This window comes from Phascolarctos cinereus, unplaced genomic scaffold (assembly GCF_003287225.1).
Source record: "Phascolarctos cinereus isolate Bilbo 61053 unplaced genomic scaffold, phaCin_HiC Scaffold_5;HRSCAF=322, whole genome shotgun sequence".
Lineage (NCBI taxonomy): Eukaryota > Metazoa > Chordata > Mammalia > Diprotodontia > Phascolarctidae > Phascolarctos > Phascolarctos cinereus.
In genome coordinates this window covers 434,338,928-434,359,757 of record NW_027555958.1, presented here as the reverse complement: position 1 = coordinate 434,359,757, position 20,830 = coordinate 434,338,928, and the positions used below count along the sequence as shown (strand labels likewise).

The following is a 20,830-nucleotide window of genomic DNA, read 5'->3' as shown; positions in this document are numbered from 1 at the left end:
TTTCATTCATTCCTGACTTGTGGCATTTCATGTCTTTGCATCCCTCTCAAGTGGCCTTTCCTTTTAGAACAAGACTCTAGCTCTCTCTTTTTTTGTGTGTGTGTATCTTTAGCATTCCATTAATGAGATTACTCCATCTGCAGTCCCTCCTTAGGATTTGTTTTACTGAATATGATCCTAATCCATGGGATCCTTAATGATGCTTCTCTGAAATTTGCTATCCCAGAATCTAGGATGTACTTAGGAAATTAAAAAGCCATATAATATTGGGGGGGGGGGAAAGGTGACATTTTTCTATTTGCTGCTAATGTCCATGGTACCACTGGCTACTTTCCTGCCTTATATTTTATCTCTCTGAGAGAGACTACTCTGGGATCTTTCCATTGGTGCTGCAGGGATCTGATGCAGGTCCTTCTCCACAGGCTCCATCAGACGCTCTGTCAGTTGTCCTCGCTCCATCTCGGCGAATCCATCCACGATTGACCACCGCCCTTTTTCTGCCAGGCAGATGATCTCAGTCTCATCCAGCTTCTGGGGTCAGGTCTCAGTCTCTAAACCGTTCTTCCTCTTCCTTGAGGAGTTTACCCCAAACTACTGGCATGGATCACCACGAGACTCCAGTGGTAAGTAACTATATTATCCTTTTTCCCATCATAAGAGATAGAGTTCTCTAATCTGAATTTGCGCAGTAGAAAGGACCCAAATTAGAGGCAGTGCTGATCCTGAGATACTCCATTCATGCAATGGAGCTGCCATATAACATAAGCCATGACAGCTCAGAATTGGGCCTGACACTGCTCAGTCTTGGACCTCACCCAACTTAGTTACTGGAAGAATGGAAAGAACCGTCTGATGTAGTCTTGAGTGATAGAGCCTGAGGCTAACATTGTAGCCAGGCCCTTGGGTTGGGTTTTTAAACTGCTGCTTATGCAGTAGTGTACTGTATTGAAAATACTCCAGTTTAATGTTTTTGTTTTTGTCATTTCTCTATCTCCTTTAAGGCTGGGAAAATATTTACTGCCCTTCTTCTGTGCAGATATTACAAGATAGTATTAATTGTTTAAGTCTCAAAAGATTTATCACCTGTTACTAAGCTCACTTAGAGAGAGAATATACTGCCTATAAACTGAGCATTGTTCATGCGGTACCTTGTATGTCAAAAACAACCTTTATTTCCACCCACCACTCAGTCTCAGAGCATTATTGTTAAAAAGTTTCACAGAATTTATTTTGCCCATAGGCATACATTTTCCTTTGAGTTTTTCCAAGCACCCTGCAGTAAGCCTGGTATACTTTGCTACCCTGGGATTATCTTCTTCTAGAAGTGGAATCTGGTGGTTTGGGGTTTTTTACATGAAAGGCCTTGTTATTAAATGAGGAGCCAAGATATAGCAGTGATTAAATTTGGCCCAGTTATCAATGAATAATCATTTTTCTAACCAAGAAGAAATACCAGAAGTGTATGTACACAATGAAGTTGATGAGGTGACAATGTTTAAGAGCTTCCTCCCGCTTCCCTTGCTTTTGGTGACTGAGGTCAGGAAGGTTCCATTTCTTTGGTGTGTGAAAGGCATTCTGACATCACCACCATTTTAATGTCTAGCTTGCCTCACCTACTACAGACAGTACATCACCAGATGGCGTGTATGCTCTTTGCTGATGGCTCCAAGTTATTACTGCTAACTTCCGTTAGAGTAAATGATTGTTTCCCCCTTTTTATTTAGTTGTTGCAGTTTTAAAAACTAAATCTTTGTACCCAAAAGCATCTTTCCCATCAGAGCAAAATGAAACTTCCAAATCTCTGTCTTTCTTTGAATTAAAGACTGATCCTTTGCAGCACCTGAGAACAAAAGAACAAGAGGAAGAATTTACAAGGCAGACCTTGTTTATTCTTCGAGACATGAAGATCAGGTTCCCAGGGAAAACAGATGAAGAATCAGAGCGGATCATTGAAGATGTAAGTGGGTGACGTAGCCAAATCGTCCTTAGCCTCAGACCCTTTAGCACTGTTCTCAGGGTTACCAGTGCCTGCCCAGCGGTGGGCTGCTAGGTGATAGACTTAGAATACAGAAATAGCTGCCTCACCGTGGGCTGTGGGGCTGGGTTCCAGAAATTTCAAGTGTAAGGAACACTGACTAATGCTTTTGTCTTAAAAATGCTTTTATCACAAAAGAATTGTTAACTATCTGGTAAAAAAAATTTTTCCTGCCATGTGTTTATGAAAGAAAATATAAATTGGGATTTGATGAAATAATCTCGGTAAACATGCCACAAAGATCTCCTTGACTTCTCAGTCAGTCAATCCACAGGCATTTGATTAAGCAAGTTCTGTGTGCCATGTACTGTCCTAGGTGCTGGGGATAGATAGACAAAAAGGGAGAATAACTCTGCTGTCAGAGTGTTGGTTTTTAACAGCACATGCATACAGGAGCGTGTATAGCACATGGGGAAATTAAGAGAAGGTGGAGTTTTTGGTGTGGAGGGGGTACCTCAGCAGCTGGTGGGGTAAAAGAAGGTAGGTTTTGAGCTGGCTCTCAAAAGGGGGCAGAGGCTGCTAACATACAGAGGTGATGAGGGAGACGAGGAACAGACAGGACAAGCAAGCAGGAGGACCTGATGGCCGCTCCTTAGAGCACATAGTGGGGGAGAGGGAACTTTGCTGCAACACTTGTAAAGGTAGGCTGTAATCAGGTTGTAAAGGGCTTTAAAAGCCACACAGGAGTTGATATTGTACCCGAGAAAGGAAGGAAATTGTTATATCTGTGTTTGAGAGAAATCACTTCCTTTTGAGAGTTGGAAGGGGTGTCCCCTTTGCCATCACTCAATCCAATCTTTCATTTTATACATGAAGAAACCAAGCATCAGAGAGGTTGATTGCTGACTTGTCCAAGGTTCCAGGAAACTAAGTGGCAGTGCCAGAATTTGAACTCATGATCTCTGACTCTAAAACTTCTTTCATTAAACCTTACTGGGTGAATATTTTGAAGATAGAAAATTAAAAAAAAAATAGACATAAAAAGTCACATGAAAAGGAAATATTAGGGGCAGCTAGGTGGCGCAGTGGATAGAGCACTGGCCCTGAAGTCAGGAGGACCTAAGTTCAGATTCGGCCTTAGACCAAACACAACACTTACTGGCCGGTGACCCTGGGCAAGTCACTTAACACTAATTGCCTTAAAAAAAAAAAAGGAAATATTAAAGATACTGAAAGAAGAGAAAATCCAGAATTTTTACTGCAGGATCAAAGTTGGGGCTGGTGTAGAGGGTAGTAGTGGTCAAGAAAGGAAAAAAAAAACCCTTATAAGTAACTAATATAGTCAGTGTTGACTCAGAATAGAAAGTTGTCTTTCTGTGAATACCTCCACTGATTTCTGCAGTCCCTCCTGGCTTGACAATTCTGTTGATTCCAGTGTTCCTCCCTTTAGTGATTGCATTTGTCTTTTGGGGAAAGTTGTTTTTAAGACACTTTGAACTCATTGGATGAAGGTATTACATGGATCCAAGGTGTTGTAAGTCTGATTCTGAATTCTGAGCATTTTCTTGACATTTAATGTTGTAAAGTGAACCATCTTTAAAGATGGCCTAATGAAATTGAAGAGTGAGTTTGAAGAATTTAATTTATTTTTAAATCAAGTACATGTGGTTAGAAATGGAATTAGAGAAACAGCACTGTTCTTTCACTAATCCCAAGTGCCCACTTTGGCAAATACTGATCTCTTTAATGCCAGTAGAATCTTGGGTGATTTCTCTAGCTGTAAATCAAGGGGCACATTGATTTCAGAAGAGTAAAACTACAAGTAATCCAAAGGGTAATGCTGAGTCAGTGAGTAAGCATTTATTGAGTGCTTACTGTGTGCCTGGTACTGGGCTAAGTACTGGGGGCAGGAAGGCAAAAGAGAGAGCTCGTAGCTTAATGGGGCAGAAAGCATGAAAACAACCCTGCACAGACCAAATCAAGAGAGAATAGACTGCAGATAATCAACTGAGGGAAGGCACTAGAATTAAGGGAGATAAGGAAAGGCTTATAGAAGGATTTTAGCTGAGAGAGTCAGGAGGCGAGGATGAGGGAAGGGGAGAATTCTAGGCTTGGAAGGACAGAGGGCATAAGCAGCAGGGATGGCTACCACATAAAAGATAACATGACCCAGCACCTGTGTGATTGGAATAGGGGAGCACCAGGCCTGGGGTGTGAGTGAGAGACCATGGATGGGGCAGCCAAGGAGGACCTCGCCATCCTCACCTTATTAAAAGAGCCCCAAGAAGCAGGCTGTTGGGTCCTCTGGGGAGGACTCATGGGAGAAGATGAGAAGAAGCTGCATGGGGCAGGGGGAGGGCCAGAAAAACAAAGAACCAGCTTTAATCAGGGAGCAGGGATGGCTTACTTAGTTTCGAGGGCTTTATCTTGTAAAAATAGCAGAGCCACCAGGTGACCTGTTTTTATACCTGTAGGAAAACTAGGCCTGGGATGTGCTTTTCTAGTCCTTTCTAGAACATTGAGTCCATCAGCAGGGCTGCTGCTTTGGAAAGCCAGCTCAGTGCCTGCTAATAACACGGACAGAGGGGAGAGGGGATCCGAAGGACTTTAGCGAGAAATCATTTTCCCTCATCAGAGTCGTACCACTTACTGTGTAAATAAGGTATCAAAGTGTTCTTTTCAAGCATGTACTTTTATTAACTTACTTAAGTTGTTTACTGGTAAAAAAATATTTTTCCTCTTGGCCTTGGAAGATTTTCTTTGATGGGATAAGGGTGCCACCCAGTGGCCAACATTAACCTAACAACTGCAATAGGATATTGTGGGTTTGGTGTTGGTTTTGACGTTTCCTAACATTAATTCCAACCACTTTCAATTACTTGTTTTTGAAAAGGGGGGAAAAAAGGCTTCTGTGTTTAAATTTTTTTTCACAGTAGAAACTGACACCCTCAGAGCCGATGAGCTTATTTTTTAATAATTTAATAAAGAGCCTAATCTTTATCATTAAATTATTAGAGTATGAAAAATTTTAATAATTCAGTAACTAAGAGCTTAATCTTTTTTGGGGGGCAGGTAAGTGCCACAGTGGATGGAGTGCCGGGCCTGGAGTGAGGAAGGTCTGAGTTCAAATCCAACTTCAGACATTTAATAGAAGTGTGATGCTGGGCAAGTCACTTAACTCTGTTCCTGTCAGTTTTCCTCATCTGCAAAATGAGCTGGAGAAGGAAATGGCAAACCACTCCAGTATCTTTGCCAAGAAATCCCCAAATGGGGTCGTGAAGAGTTGGACATGACTGAAACAACTGAACACCACCACCAGTCTTTACCCTGTCTGAAATATTTTGCACTTGTATTGTATTTTGCACTTGCCTTGAAATTGTCCTACTGGATTTAAAACAGTGACAAGGAATCCCTGTTTGTGTGCTCTTATTGTTATGCAGGTTTCTTTTCTAAGTGAAGGCGAAAACTAAACACATAGTGCATAAATTACATGTAACTGTTTCTCAAGTAAATCTTCTTTCCTTGTCCGTGAAGCGTTGCTAACTTGAATAAGGGATACAGTTTTGTTTCTGGGTAGTCTGACTGTGTTATAAACATACATCCCTGGAGCCATAAGTCATAGTAGCATTCCCAAGCCATAGAAGTATCTGTGTGTGTGTGTCCATGTCCACATGTCTGTGTCCACATGTACACTTTCAGATTTAGCTGGCCTGATCTTTATTTCTATGTGGTACAACTGGATGTTTCAGTACCCCAGCTTCTGGAACTTATGTTCAGAAATTAAATTCGATCATATTTTTGTCCCTAGCAGACACTGGTAAACATCATTCTAAGTTAGTTATTTACAAAATGCCTTTCCAGCTGCATATGGAAAGCATAATATAATTTCTAAGACAGTCTGACTCCCTAATAGCTAAAAATAGCTTATCACTGACATTTATGTAGCGCTTTCAGTTTGCAAAATGTTTTATATAGATTGGTCCTCACCACAACTCTGTGAGGTAGGTACTATTATTATCATTCCTATTTTAAACATCAGGAAACTGAGTTTGACAAGTTAAGTGACTTCCCCAGGGCCATACAGCTACTAAGCTAATAAGAGTCAGAGGCCGGATTTGAATTCAAGTCTTCCTGACTGCAGGGTCAGCATTTAAGGTTTAAAAAGGCTGTGGGCAAAGAGTGTTGAGTCAAGAGTCCCAAATTCTACTTCTCATTGCCTTTGACAGTCTATGTGACTTTAGGCAGATGACCTGACCTGTCTGGACCTCAGGGACCAGTGATTTTCTGAAGTCCCTTCTAACTCCAGAAATGTCTTCTTCTGCCAACTCTTTTACTTCATTATCCTGTGATTTGGGGTGTTTGTCAGCTGCTCCGAGAAGCAATTTTGAATGTTGGGTATATAGAGAGAAGCCTTCTTCATTACCTTATGATCATACTGTGTTTTCAACTCACAAACTGTTCATTTTGCTCTCAGCACTCACTTTGGGGACTTGTTTGTGGGGGGAATGATGGGTTGCACTTCATTCTGTTTTCTTCCCAAATACAGATCATGGATAACTGGAAGTATCATAAACCCAAGGTGGCTTCATACTGGCTCATAAAATTGGATTCTGTAAAACAACGGAAGGTGAGTAATATACAGTGTGTTCTTACCCTTCAGATCTTTCTTGACTAAGAGGGAAAGAGAACCCTTTGGCTAGCATCTCCAGCCCTCCATGTTTGTGATCAGCACATGCATGGCAGCCTTGGTATTTTGTCTTATGATTAGGTCTTTGATGGGATTCTGTGCTATGGGCCATCGATATAGGACATCATTTCATCTTCTATAATTCCTTTTAATAAGCTGGAGTCTGACACAGCTCTGTGATAACTTTTAGGTTATATTCTGAGGTGTCATTTATGTCTTAGTAGGGTTTGAGTCTTCATGATGTACCTAGAGGGAAAAGGGGGGCAAGGGAGTTGATGGCATTATTCTAGTAAAAAAAAAATACACACACACACACACACACACACACACACACACTCCTCTCCTCTACCCAGAAGATACATACTAAATGGTGGTCAACTGACCAGTTTACTCGTTAGTCAACAAAGATAGGGATCATCTTGTTGGAAAGTCAGTCCTTTGTGATTGTCACTTGAATGTGAATGTTGGAAGCTGAAAGGTGAATGAGGAGATAGAGTGGCCTCCAGACATGGCAAGGGGATGAATTTCTGTGAATGAAGATTGCTATCACTTTGTATCTTTACTCTTATTCAGGGACAGTGCAAAGTCAGAGGAAGGGGTACAGAAAGTTTAATTGAGCCTGCTTTGTTGTTCCTTGCATTTCCTTCTTCCTTTCTCATTTTATGAAGTCACAGTCACTAGCTTAATTGCTTAAACATGTATTAAGTGTTTACGGTTTGCAAGAACTGTGAGCTATAAGTGCCAGAGATGCAAACATGCACAAATAAACTGTGGTCTCTTCTTTTGAGAAACTTAAAATCTAATGGTGATGATGAGATAGGTAGGCAAATAACTATAATGTAACTTAGGATATTACCAAGTACAGAGGTGAGGTCAAGTAGATAAGAACATTAACAAGAGAGGGATTCTTTAGCTAGAGGATTCAGGAACAATTTCATGGAAGAGATGGTGCCTGAGCTACACCAATAGGATTTCAGTAATCAGGGATGTGGGAGGAGTCAGTATCATCTGAAAGGGGCCTGTGGGGATGCGTAAGTAGAGGAAGGACAGGGTAGTTCAAATGAGGGAACAGTAAGTGATGGGATTTGGACAGGTAGAGTTATGGAGTTGATGAAGTATGAGATAGTGAAGTAGCAAAGCTAGCCCAGAACACTCAGTGCCTAGCAAATGTTGGTTAAATTGCATTTTGGCAAATGTTATCCCAATTGTTTTAAAAGGGGGAGATAAAGTGGATTTCCCAGGTAATAGAATGGGAAGCTTGGCTGGTTAATGGAAAAGCTCTAGACTATTTGAGGGCTGGATGATGAATACTGGATCTTATAACTTAGTCAAGAAGATGTTATGCAAGGCTAACTTTATTTGACAGGCTGATTAAGGAAATAACATAAACTTAGTACGACTGGATTTGGCCAAGGTATTTCACCAAATCTCTCAGGTACAAGGGGAGGATGGTACAGTCAGATGGCTTCAGAACCAGGTGAGTAACTAGATCCCAAGTGTGGTGACCTTGAGCCAGACCCAAGGACATGAACATCCCTGACGTGAACGGGTGAGGAGGGCCTCCTGACCGAACTGGGGCTGTGGAAGGACATACCGTAAGCAGGAGGAGCAGAATAGACCACTGGGACAGCAGTTGGCATCCGGATGAATATGACCACGTCCTAGCAGATTGGTTAAAGAGCCTGGGGCTGTTTGCCTGGTGAAGAGAACATTGACTGCGGGCACACAATAACATTCAAGTATTTCAGTAGTGAGTAAACACATACTAAGTGCCTGCTTTGTGTCAGGTAGTGTGCTAAGCACTGGGGATGCAAAGAATGGCAGAAGACAAGTCTCTGCTGTCAAGGAGCTCACTGTTTAACGGGGATAGACAACATAAAAACAACTGTGTACAAACAAGACGTGTGTGGGGTAGATTAAGAGAGGGAAGGCCCTTGTATTAAGAGGGATCAGGAAAGGCTTCTTCTAGAGGATGGGGTTTGAAATGGGACTTGAAGGAAGCTCAGGAAGCCGAGAGATAGTGTTCCAGACATGGAGGTCAGCCTGAGAAAATGTGCAGAGAAGGAAATGGAGCATTTTCTGTGAGAAACAACATTGAATCGCAGAGTACGTGGGGGTGGGGGCGAGGCTGCAAGGTATAAGAAACCTGGAAAGGTTGGAATGGGCAGGCTTTAAAGGGCTTTGAACAATAGAGGATCCTGGAGGTGATAGGGAGCCACTGGATTTTATTGAATATGAGGGTGACATGGTTACCTGTACTTCAGGAAGATTGCTTTGGCATCTGACTGGAGGATGGCCTGGAGAGGGGAGAGACTTTGGGCAGGGAAACCAACCAACAGTCCAGTAGTCTAGATTGTGAGTTGATGGGGGCCTGCACCGGGGTGGTGCTAGGGACAGAGAAGCAAAGAGGACATATATGAGGAATGTTCCAACAGTAGAATCAGTAAGCCTTGGCAATAGATTGAATATGGAGGGAGGGAGGGAGAATGAGGAACTGAGGTTATGAGCCTGGATGACTAGGACAGTTAGGAAAGAGTGTAGGGGGAAAGATAATGAGTTCAGTTTTGGATATATTTATTTTAAGATATCTGCAGGACATCCAGTTCAAGATGTCTAATAGGCATTTGGAGATAGGGGACTGGAGGTCAGGAGAGAGGTTAGGTCAGGATTAAACAGATTTTAGAATCTTCAGCATAACCATGAGAGTTGAATCCTTGGAAGCTGATGAAATCAATAAATGAAATAGTCTAGAAGGAGAAGGAAAGGGGCCTAGGACAGAGCCCTGGGACCCACATGATTATCAGGCATGATCAGATAGAAGAGTGACTTGTTTTGTTGGTCTAAGGAGCAGAACAAGGAGCAGTGATTAGAGTGACAAGGTCAGATTTTGGTTGCTTATAAGGAACACTTTCTTGACAGAGCCCCTCGAAAGTGTAATGGATATCCCCAAGAGGTAATGAGTTTGCTGTCACTGGAGTTCTTCCAGGAGAGACTGGAGAGGACCATTTGTCATGTACACGGAAGAGGGCTTTCATTCTCAGATATTGGCCAAATTAGTTTATCTTCCAAATCTTCAGCAAAGTATATTGGGACCAGATTTGGAAGGGCCTTGAACATCAGACTAAAGAGCTGATATTTTATTGTCCTATAGGCGTTAGAAAGCCCCTGAGTTTGCAGGACAGAGGAAGGACATGATCTGACGTATGTTAGGAAGACTACTTTTTGAGATGTGTCAGGGGTCGGTGGGTTGGAAACGGAAGAGATAGGAGGCAGAGTGATGAATTTCCAGGCTATTAGATGTATCTAATGAAGGAATTGGACTAGATGATCTCTGAGGTTCCTACCAGATCTAAACCCACAATGTATGGAAAAGGTAATGAGGGCCTATACTGAGATTCTGGAATAATAGGAGTAGGAAGAAGGGAGAAGACAGGGAAGAGACTGTGAAGGTTTGAGCTGCTATCACTCGGCATTTGATTGGGTATCAAGACAGAGGGAAAAAGAAGACTTCACAACGTGATGTTTAGGGTAAGGTAGTGATTTGTTATGATAGTAATCACACCTGTGAGCAGGAGGAAAGCTGAGCTGCAGTTAACTCTTCAACACGTTTTACATGTTTAGAAATTTAGAATAATGACAAGTACTGATTTAGAGATTTACCACCAGCTACTTTTGCTCTCTCCCAAAGTGAATGTCAGCCTGCCTGCCTGCCTGCCTGCCGGCCCGCCTGCCCACCCGCCTGCCCACTCACAGCCTAGGGCTGCATAGAGTGGGAGATAGCTTCACTGAAACCTTTCTTTCACATCCCAGGGGGTGGCATAATACATACAGCTGTTATTAATAATGCACCGTGGCTTTTTTCCATTTTTGAAGGGAATGGCGGTGCTGAGGAGAAGGAGTAGGACCCTTGTTAAATTGAACTGAACTGATAAAGCATTTATTAAGTGCTTACTATGTGCCAGGCATTGTGATGAATGCTGCGAATACAAATACAAAGAAGGAAGATGAGCCTTGCCCTCACAGAGCTTGGATTCTAATGGAGGAACACAGCACTTAAAGGAGGTTGGAGGTGGAGGGGGGCGGGGTTTGGAAAAGGCCAGGAAGTAAGGTACAAAGTCCAGTTTGGGGCAAGAGGGGGGATGCTCAGCTGGTGGAGCGCAAATTGGCCAGGGCCCCCAGGGTGAGAGACCAAGAAGCTGTGAAGGAGGGGAGCCAAGGAAGTTGTGGTCCAAGGGACAGAACTGTTTACAGTCCCCTTGGCCTTGTACCAGCTCCCCCTCCAGTAGTAGGATAATGTAGGCCAAGTTACTGCTGTTTTTCTGATGTTTTTAAAAGGGAGGGAGGTGTCCCAGTACTTGTTGCCACTGCACAGCAGGTTAAGAAGTAAGCTAGGGGAACCAGACAACTCTATAGTTAACTTAGGTAGATGGCTGCCATTTTTGCTAGAGCAGGTCCTGGCTTGCATCTTTGTTATCCATAGGTTCTGCTGGTCTAAACTTAGACCAGACCAGTCAGATCTTGCCAAGACTTTGTCCACATTCAGAGAGGAGAGAGGAAGTGCTAGGGGAGTGCAGTTTGCCCTCTGAGGACGGTGAATGGAGCAAGCCTCTGGCTTCTACCTGTGCAGGCTCGGCCAAGCGGCTCGTCTTGTTGTTGTCTTGATTGGGGCTGGCCATGGCCCTTCTTGCTATTTTACTCAATTCTTTTCCCCCAACTTTATTCAGAGTCTAATTTCTTAGCTCTGTGGGGATGGGGAGTACTACTCCTGGGGAAAGGAGGAGAAGGGTAGCTTTCACTAGGGTTTGTTCTGTGATAACATCCTTCCACTGATCTTCGCCTGCAGGGATGGCTTAAGAGCTTTGAGCCGTGCAGAGTTGTTTGAAAAAATAAGCACCATCAGTTCAATTAGCACAGTGTACCATTTTTATAAAATTAAAAACTCTACTTTGCAGAGATTTTTTTCCCCCACCCAACAGAATGAAAGGTAAAATAAACACCTACGCCAAACGTAGGCAGCCAAATGTCCTGGTGCAAAAGATGATAGATTAGAAGAGAAAATTGTGCATGGTGAGACTTTGTTATATTTATAGCTATTAAAGAGCATTAAGTGTCAGAAGGTAAATCCTTATAATTTACAGAGGCGGGCACCATCATTTCAAGAAAATGTGGAAAAAACAGGAAACTTATTGGCAAACTTGGCTAATAGTTTTATATTTAGTTGTTGAATTTTTCTGACATTTCTTTGGAAAAAAGTCACTTCAGTTTTGTATTAAAGTCAATTGTGAAAGAAACACTGCCCAGTTGATAAGTGATTAGCACGGGATATGGAAAAACCTTTAACAACAAGAGAATTGGACTCCATGTTCATATGAAAACAGGCTCCAGATTATTAATAACGAGGGAAATGCTAAACAGAACAACTGAGGTTTCACCTCACATTGCTCAAATGGGGCAAAGATGTTAAAAAAAATCCCAACAGCAATAGTGTTGAAAGCATTGTTAGAAAACACTTACGTTGATACTCTGTTCTGGCAAATGATTCGGGATTGTGTGAGAAAAGTCACCAAAATGTTTATACCTTTTGGAATATGACAAGGGGAATAAGGTCTAAGGCAGAAAGTAAGATTGCACACATACCGGAAGGTCCCAAACAGCAAAATAGCCTGCATTTGTTTGTTGTGCAAATGGTGGCATAGGAACGCAATGGAATAATATTGTGCCGTAGACACATAGCAAAGACATGTGCTCTGATACAGAGCAAAGTAAGCAAAACTAGGAGAATCAGAAAGATGGATCTACAGGAGTGTAAACCACAAACCTGATAGAACATCCTCCAGATCCTCATCCGTCCTGGTCCAGAATGACAGATGATACAGTACACTTGTGGCCCGGCCCCTCTGCAGAGTGGCCGGGGAGCCCAGGCACACAGTGCTGTCTACAGGGTCAGCTGTAATTGGTGTGGCCTTTACTCCCACTTGACTCTTGTTTTTAGTTGGAAAGAAGACTTCTAGGATGCGGAAGCCTACAGGGACATTACTTTGACGTAAATGCAAAAAGCGTCAGAGGTGAGAGAAGCTTGAAGTTCAAAGAACAGTATCCGTCCGTCAGGAGGCGAATTAAGCATAGTGAAAACTGTAGAAGCCTCTGTGCAGATATGAAGATGGAAAATTCCAGCTCGTGTTCTTATGCCGTGTTATTTCTCTCTCTGATCTTTGTGAAATAGTCTTCATTTTACTTCACTGAATTCAACACGTTTTCCTAAGCCGTGTGGCGTGGAATGTGAAGAGATTACATGTTATAAAGAAAAATTGCCCACCGTGACGTGGTGCAATTGCAATTGACTGTTTGTCCAGAAGATCGTATATCAGTGGGAAGACTTGTCCCAGAACGCCTTATGAAACTAAGGAGGAAGCAGTCGCCAAGAGGAGGACGAGGCAAGAAGCCCAATAAAGGAGGTCAGCTGTAACCATGACCTTAATTAAGGTATTCTGAAAGCTTTCAGAAGTAAGCGCTATAAATGCCCTTCTCGGTGGCCTATTTCACTGAAACTCCACATAACTAAGTGATGTGGCTTTATTTCTTTCCTTGTCAAACTTGTCCAGATAATGTCTGTTATGTTATGGAAGATATTGATGTTATCCACAGATATTTTCCAGCTCCAGATGATGGTATGTTTTTTTCTTTTTGTAGTTTGACTGACTTTGTGAGAGGAAGAACTAGAACCGTCTCCAGGTTCCCTCTTTAGAAGCCCACGCCTTACTAACTTGTGTCCAACTTGACCTTCCCTGAATCCCTCAGTCCCTTTGGTAGTGCGGAATTCTCAGTAGAGAGCTATGCACCGACATATACCTATCTCCAGGAGTTCTGTGGTCCCTGTAGAGTTTGGTGCTTTTTGACTTGGGCCTCCCACAACAGGAGGGTGCAGAAATTGGATGGTTGCCCTTGAAAATGGTAGAGATTTCTCTGAGGTTCATATTCCGCAGAGCACAAAGAGCTCCAAAACACACGCGTGCATGCACATGTACGCGCACACACATTCCTCTTCTTTGTTATGCTTCCTGTCCTTTTTCTTTTTTTCCTTGAAGGAAATTCTTTGCCTGATATCATTTTTTATTAGTCACCTTGAAATACCAGTGAATAAGGTATGTGAATTAAAAGCTGAACAGATCCTTCAGTGGAGGAAAATGGAAGCAGTTCAATCTCATTTGATGCTGTGATGTTCAAACTTGGTCCTTGGCATAATTCTGCTCCCTGCTAGGAGCCATGGTTGCTTTATATGGTTGGGCAGAAATTTGTATAAAGAAGAAAGATACCACGGCATTGGTGGTCAAGGGAGAATACCAAATTTGCTAAAAAGCCTTTTCCTAGATGGGAAAGCATTGATACATGAATAAGAGAAGAGACTGAATGGAGCAGTTCCACTTGGACTATATGGGGTTCACATAGACCTTTGACTCTTTTGGTATTTTTTCTCCAAAGAACAATACCTGCTTCTTATCACCTTATCACCACCTCTGGAAGCACGTGAATTGTCATTTCCCACCTTTCTTTCTCAGTTGGATTGCCCTAGGTGTGCCGTGGAGTTGTTGATGGAGCATCAGCAAGGCTGCTGGAATTCTGTAGCCATGCTTGCCGTGTGTAGCATCAGGGCAGTGTGAGTGGTTTTAATACGATTTATAAATTGTCTTCACCTCATGCCATTATTTTCAACAAAGACTGACTGTTCACCTATATGGAGCAGTTTGTCATCCACACTGATGAATAAGAGTGAATGTTTCTTGAATATATGGATTTGCCTTGTGCCTCAATTTTGCAATAATTCAAATAAAAAAAACAGGACAAACCTTTCACTTTTCGATTTTTAAATACTATCACTAGCTAAATCACCCATCTATTCTTTCTTTTGGAAATATCTGTGTGGTTTGGGAAGGGGGTACTTTTAAATCAATCACAAGAAAATCAAGACTTATACTTAGTTTCATTTGGCTCCAAGGCCAAACTAGCCATTTATGCATTGTGGTTGTTCTGTTGTTTCAGTTATATCCTGCTCTTTGTGACTCCATTTGGTGTCTTCTTGGCAAAGATACTGTAGTGGTTTGCCATTTCCTTCTCCACCTTGTTTGACAGAGGAGGAAACTGAGGCAAACACGCTTAAATGACTTGCCCAGGGTCACACAGCTAGTAGGTATCTAAGGCAGGATTTGAACTCAGGTGTTCCTGACTCTAGGCCCTGTGCTTTAAACGTTGTCTACCCCTTTGCTCTGTCAGACCAAATCCTGTGTTTTTTTCAGCATCTAAACACTCCCCCTCCTTAAGAAGGCTTTCTTCATTAATTCCCTTTCTGGGTTGCTGTTATCCCGGGTTTGTATTCCATCATCATTTGTGGTTAGTGCCACACAGTTGCATGTGTGTACTGGTTCTCATATGTACGATTATTAACTATTATAGCATGCACTGAGGTAAATATTTTAAGTGTTTTAGTCTTATTTCTAAATTGCACATTGTAATTAATGTGTTAGATAACAAGATTACACGTTGTGTTTATACCACTGCCATCCCACCTCTGCCATTTATTCCTTTCTCTCTGTTCCTGCTACCCCTTCACACCTTCTCCCACACTCCCCCCATGGAGGACCTAGTCTTCACTATAATAGTAGGTCTTTCAGTCTGCACCCTCACCAGTTCATCCTTCATGTTTCTACTAGAAAAAGTGTTTCTTCTGTATCGATCTGTTCACCTTACTCTTTGGCTCAGAAATGTTCTGTGGGCTCCCTGTTGTCTCTGAAGTAAATTCTAGACTCCTTTGCCTGGTATTCAAGCTTTACCAGCTAGTATTAAACTCCCCTTCCAGCCTTTTCTGAGGGGAGCCTCCTGTATTACTCCCCATGTCCTCTATATTTCTGCCAAATTAGACTTTTCTGTGTTCCCCAAACATACCCTGTGGTCTCCTACCTCCTTGCTTTTGTTCACAGTAAGAGAAGTGTTCTCTCTTGCCTTATTAGGCCGTTAAAATTCCTAACTGTTCTTTAAAGGCCAACTTGAATGACTTCTCCATGAAGCCTTCCTGGTTGGTAATAATTCCTCATAAAACTTTCTAATGTAGTTATCAGATAATTATTGTATACCTTAATTACCTGTGTCTATGCCTTATCTAGGCTGAAAGCTCCATAAAGGTTGGGGTCGTTTCTTATCTAGTATCTCTCCCACCCCAAGGCTGCCATGGTGCTGTCCACAGGAGGGGTGCTCATTATACATATGCTTTACCTGTTCTACAGCCAGAGCTCTAACTCTTGTTTCTTCTGTAAACTCCATGTTGTGTTAGCCACTGCGTTCTCACATTAGACCAAGTAAAAACTTGCTCTGAAAGATATTCATTCATTCTTCCGGCAACCATTTGTTATGTCCCTGCTGCGTGGAAGGCACTGTAATGTATATAACAACATAATTTTCACTGTAACTCTATTTCTTCTGTATATGAAACCTGACTCCCTTCTGCTTCTCTTAAGCACACATACATATATAATAATTCATATTATCATGTAATATTCAGGAAATGTAACCAAGGTTTTGTATGTTGAATAACACTAAGAGAGTTTAGTGGGTAGAGAGATAGAATGATAGTAAGATCCAAATTTAAATCCTGCCATATGATCTTAAGTAAGCCAGTTAACCGTTTTCAGCCTCTGTTTCTTTATCTGCAAAATGGGAGTAATAATACTTGAACCAACTTACAGGGTTGATGAGGCTCAAACAAGATAATATGTATGTATTACATATGATATAATTATATATTTGTGTGTGTGTGTATATATATATACATACTATATATATATATATATATAGAGAGAGAAGAGAGAGAGAGAGAGAAGAGAGAGAGAGAGAGAGAAAGAGAGAGAGAGAGAGAGATTCATACACCTTGAATTGCTATACAAATGTTAGCTATTAATGTTTTCTTCTACTTAAAAATTATTTGGTTCTGTGGCTCATTGTAATAAAATAATAAAAGTAATCCTAATGTTTAATATTTTCTCTATTTTTTTCTCCTGTAAAATTTTTATACTTTGGCTTATAAATGCAGTTGTATATAAATAAAATTTTATCAAATCTTTTAATTGCTGATAATAACTTTTAAATTTAAATATTTACTTTAGTTTTTCCTTCATGCCAGGATGGGCCAGAGACAACCAAAATTACTTCTTTAAAAACTGGTGATTTTCTAAGCAAGAGAACCAGATTTAAACCATGTATCTTTCTTCTACATCTAGCTCCCACATTATTTGTGCCGGTTGAAATAAATGTATGTAATCAGACTCTCTCTCTCTGTCTTTGTCTCTCTCTATTACTCCATATCTCTCTCTCTCTCTCTCTCTCTCTCTCTCTCTCTCTCTATGTGTGTGTGTGTGTGTGTTCATCCTACTTTGGGTCCAGTTTTTACAGGCCAGTTCCCTTAACTAGGTAATGTTAGGAAGAGTGAAAAAAATTAATTTTGACGACCTAGAAAAGAGCAACTTGATTTATCTGGATTTGTTTCGATAAAATGGTTTTAATTGAAAAGGCATGTTACAACATACACGATGAATATGTGGACATTAGGTGAAATAGTCTGTTGAGGTTTACTAGATGTTAAGTGATTATTTCTTGCCACTTTTTTTTTTTCCTGGCTGGTGAAAGTAAGACCAGATGTTTGGCATGAGGTTTTTCTGAATGTGCCTAGGATTTGAAAATGCTTTTCTGTTTCCTTCTAGGTTTTGGACATTGTGAAAACAAGCATTCGCTCAGTTCTCCCACGTATCTGGAAGATATCTGACATGGAAGGTTTACATTTGTTTCGAATTTTTAACCGGGTATTTAACCGGCTGCTGTGGAGCCATGGCCAAGGCTTGTGGAACTGTTTTTGTAATTCAGGGTATGTGGCATTGATTTTTGTTTTTCACAGTCACTTTAATATCTATGCAGTTGTAGACATGGGAAAAAAATTGGTATTTTCTCAGTGCTTTATCACTTGGAATATATAGATTTTTATCAGGCATAATTTTAAGGAGTTAGCAGCACTTTAAAGATAATTAGCTTGATGTGCATGACTGGAATATGACTACAGTGAAACCTAAATGATTGGAACCAACTGAAAAGAGAACTTGTCTGAATAGGAGGCAAGTGTGGCAGGGCAGGAAGGAGGCTGGAGTCGTCCTGGCTGTTGAGACACTGCGACCAAGTTATTTAAACTGCTTGGACCTCAAATCCTCATCTGTAGAATGAAGTTGGTCCAGGTGACCTCTCAAGTCTCCAGCTTTAAATCAGTGATCTGGTGAGCGTGTGAATTAGTGAAAGGACTGAATTAGGAACATGTCTTCCTAGAGATACCATCCAGTGCCGTGGCTTCAGTTCTTACCTGGCTGACTCATAAAACTCTTCCAGCCTGACCTTTCTCTTAGTATGTTTTGCAAATACATATTCCATCAGTGGGAAGGATAACCATACCTAGGAAATATGTGGTTGGTACCATACATAGGGAATACATGTGTTTCAAGTGCATGAATGGAAGGTCAACTTACATCTTAGCTACAGAGCTCTTGATATCATTGCTTATGCTTAGCTTCCTCCCTAACAGGCCTGTGGGTCTTATAGACCTTGCTGAGTTGTTCTCCACTGGTCCTATGGTTAATTTTAACTACAAGTCTAATGGTCCCTGTTAAACAGTGTTCTAACAGGTGTCTTGTTGTAGAGAATCTCCCTGGTTCCAGCTTCTGGCAATAGCAGGAATCCTTAGTGTAGGTTCTAAATCATCTTTATAAGAGGAAAAGTAGGCTCTGCTATTTCTCATTTAACTTAGAATCAAAGATACAAGCTTTAGCTCCTCTGGGAAAGCTGGACCTTCACATACCCATTATCAAACAAGAGAAGGAAGCCTTTAGCACCCTTTTCTCCCTCCCCATGATGAGATGAACTCAGCCTCTAAAACTTGAGTTGTGGTTTTTTTTTTCATTCCAAAAGGAAAGTTTTTCTTCCTAAGGGCAATTTTTAAAATTTTCTTTTAGAACACAGAATAATTAGCTAGGTAAGTAGAGCCCATAGTCATTTAACTTTGTCTTTGAACTTCTTCCTCTTGATTAGAGAGAAAGTCCCTTACCCAAGCCACTACCTGATTTAGGATTAGAAAATTCTTCCAGTTCCTGTTTGATTTCCTAAGAGGGAACCTGTGCCCGATTTTGAGATGGATTGTGAGAAAGAATTCCCACAGAAATTATGTGAATTAAAGCCCCTGTTTTCTCTGTCTAAGACTCTTTGGGCCTCATGCAATTGAAAAGGAAGAGGAAAGGAAAAGAAGGAGGAAAACTACTGCCCTTCACCTCCATCCCTTTGTTTCACATTCTTACCTTTTTTTATTCATACAAGGCTGGTAATAAGCCCACTTAGGCTTTGATCAAACATCTCTGTCATGAAGTAATTTTTATTTTTTTTGTCTGTTGCTCAGTAGTACAACTAATGCACCTAGTTGTAGGACTAGGCCATATGACATAGTGGAGAGAATGCTGACTTAGACTCGGTTGTTAGGCCCTTGGACTTGGAATTTAAAGGATGCTTACAGGTCATCTAGTCTAGAACTCTAAGTTAACAGAAGAAGAAACTAAGGCCCAGAGAAATTACTCGCCCAGTGTTACCGAGGAAGCAGATATATAGGATTTGAACCCACTTCCTCTGATTCTAAATTCAGTGCTCTTTTCCTTATACCACCCTGTTCAGTTCCTGACTGTGTCCTTTACTGTTGTGTTACTTTGAACAAATCACTTAATCTTTGGAAGCCTCAGATTCCTCATCTGTAAAATGGAGATAATAATACTTAACGTCATTCACTTTGCTGAGTCCTTGAGGCTCTTTGGGAAAATTGCTTTCCACAAGCACCAAATGCTGTATCAAAGTTAGTTATTATCATGTCCTCTGTTGCCTCATGGAGGTTCTCAAAAGGTGTACCAAGGGAACAGGGGCACCATCAGGTCCTACACAGATGGAAAGGCTTAGTGGGCATTTGGAATATACCGGTAATAACTTATATTTTTTTATATACAGACTTGTTGAAGGAGCGTAAATAAGTAGGAATAAAAATGATTCCAGTCATATCAGACACCATATAATACAACACAAACATCAGGTTGTTTCCAGGCAAATATCAATCAAATCAAGTCAGTTAAAGCACTTATTATCTGTTGCAGTGTGCTGGCGCTATACTGAGTACTAGGGATTTAAATAAAGGTGAAAACATGATTTATTCCCTTAAGGAGCTCACCTTGTAATAGGGGAGACAAGGTGTAAACAACTGTATACTTACAAGGTATACAAGGTGTAAAGAGAAGGTGAGCTTAGAAGGAAAGGCACTAGCAGTGACAAGGACCAGAAAAGGCCTCCTGACAAAGGCAGGATTTGAGCCAAGTCTTGAAAGAAGTCAGGGAAACCAGTAAATGGAGGAGAGAGGTTTGACGACGACGACCACCACCACCACCACCACCACCACCACACCACCACCACCACCACCACCACCACCACCACCATCACCACCACCACCATCACCACCATCACCACCACCACCATCACCACCACCATCACCACCACCACCATCACCACCATCACCACCACCACCACCATCATCATCATCATCATCACCACCATCATCACCACCATCACCACCACCACCATCATCATCATCATCATCATCATCATCATCATCATCACGTTTATATTGTGTCTACAGTGTGCCAAGCACTGTGCTAAGTGCTTTATAAATATTATCTCATGCAGTCCTCACAGCCCTGTGATGTTGGTGCTATTATTATCTTCATTTTATGGTTGAGAAAATTTAGGCAAAGATCAAGTGACTTGCCCAAGGTGGCACAGTTAGGAAATGTCTGAGGCTACATTTGAGCCCATGTCTTCCTGACTCCAGGTTCAGTGCTTTTATCTACTATGCTACCTTCTAGACATGAGGGACAGATTAAAAATAGACAGTCAGGAGGTAAAATGTTGTATGCTAGGGAGACAGCAAGAAGGCAGGTGTTGCTAGATCATAAAGTACATGGAGGGGTATAAAATATAACAAGATTGGAAAGATAGGAAAGGGCCAGGTTGTGAAAGGCTTCAAATGCCAGCACATTTTATATTTAAAGGTAATAGACAAT

The 20,830-nt window shown here is 41.4% G+C and overlaps 1 protein-coding gene across 1 annotated transcript in view; it reads left to right on the top strand.

Annotated features, from left to right (window-relative positions):
- The window catches only part of TTLL7 (tubulin tyrosine ligase like 7), a 188,631-nt gene that overhangs the window by 150,559 nt on the left and 17,242 nt on the right, over nucleotides 1-20,830 (top strand). The window contains 5 exon segments of the mRNA XM_078156547.1: nucleotides 423-522; nucleotides 524-623; nucleotides 1,823-1,957; nucleotides 6,522-6,602; nucleotides 17,408-17,568. Coding sequence (XP_078012673.1) covers nucleotides 423-522; nucleotides 524-623; nucleotides 1,823-1,957; nucleotides 6,522-6,602; nucleotides 17,408-17,568 — 577 coding nt within the window.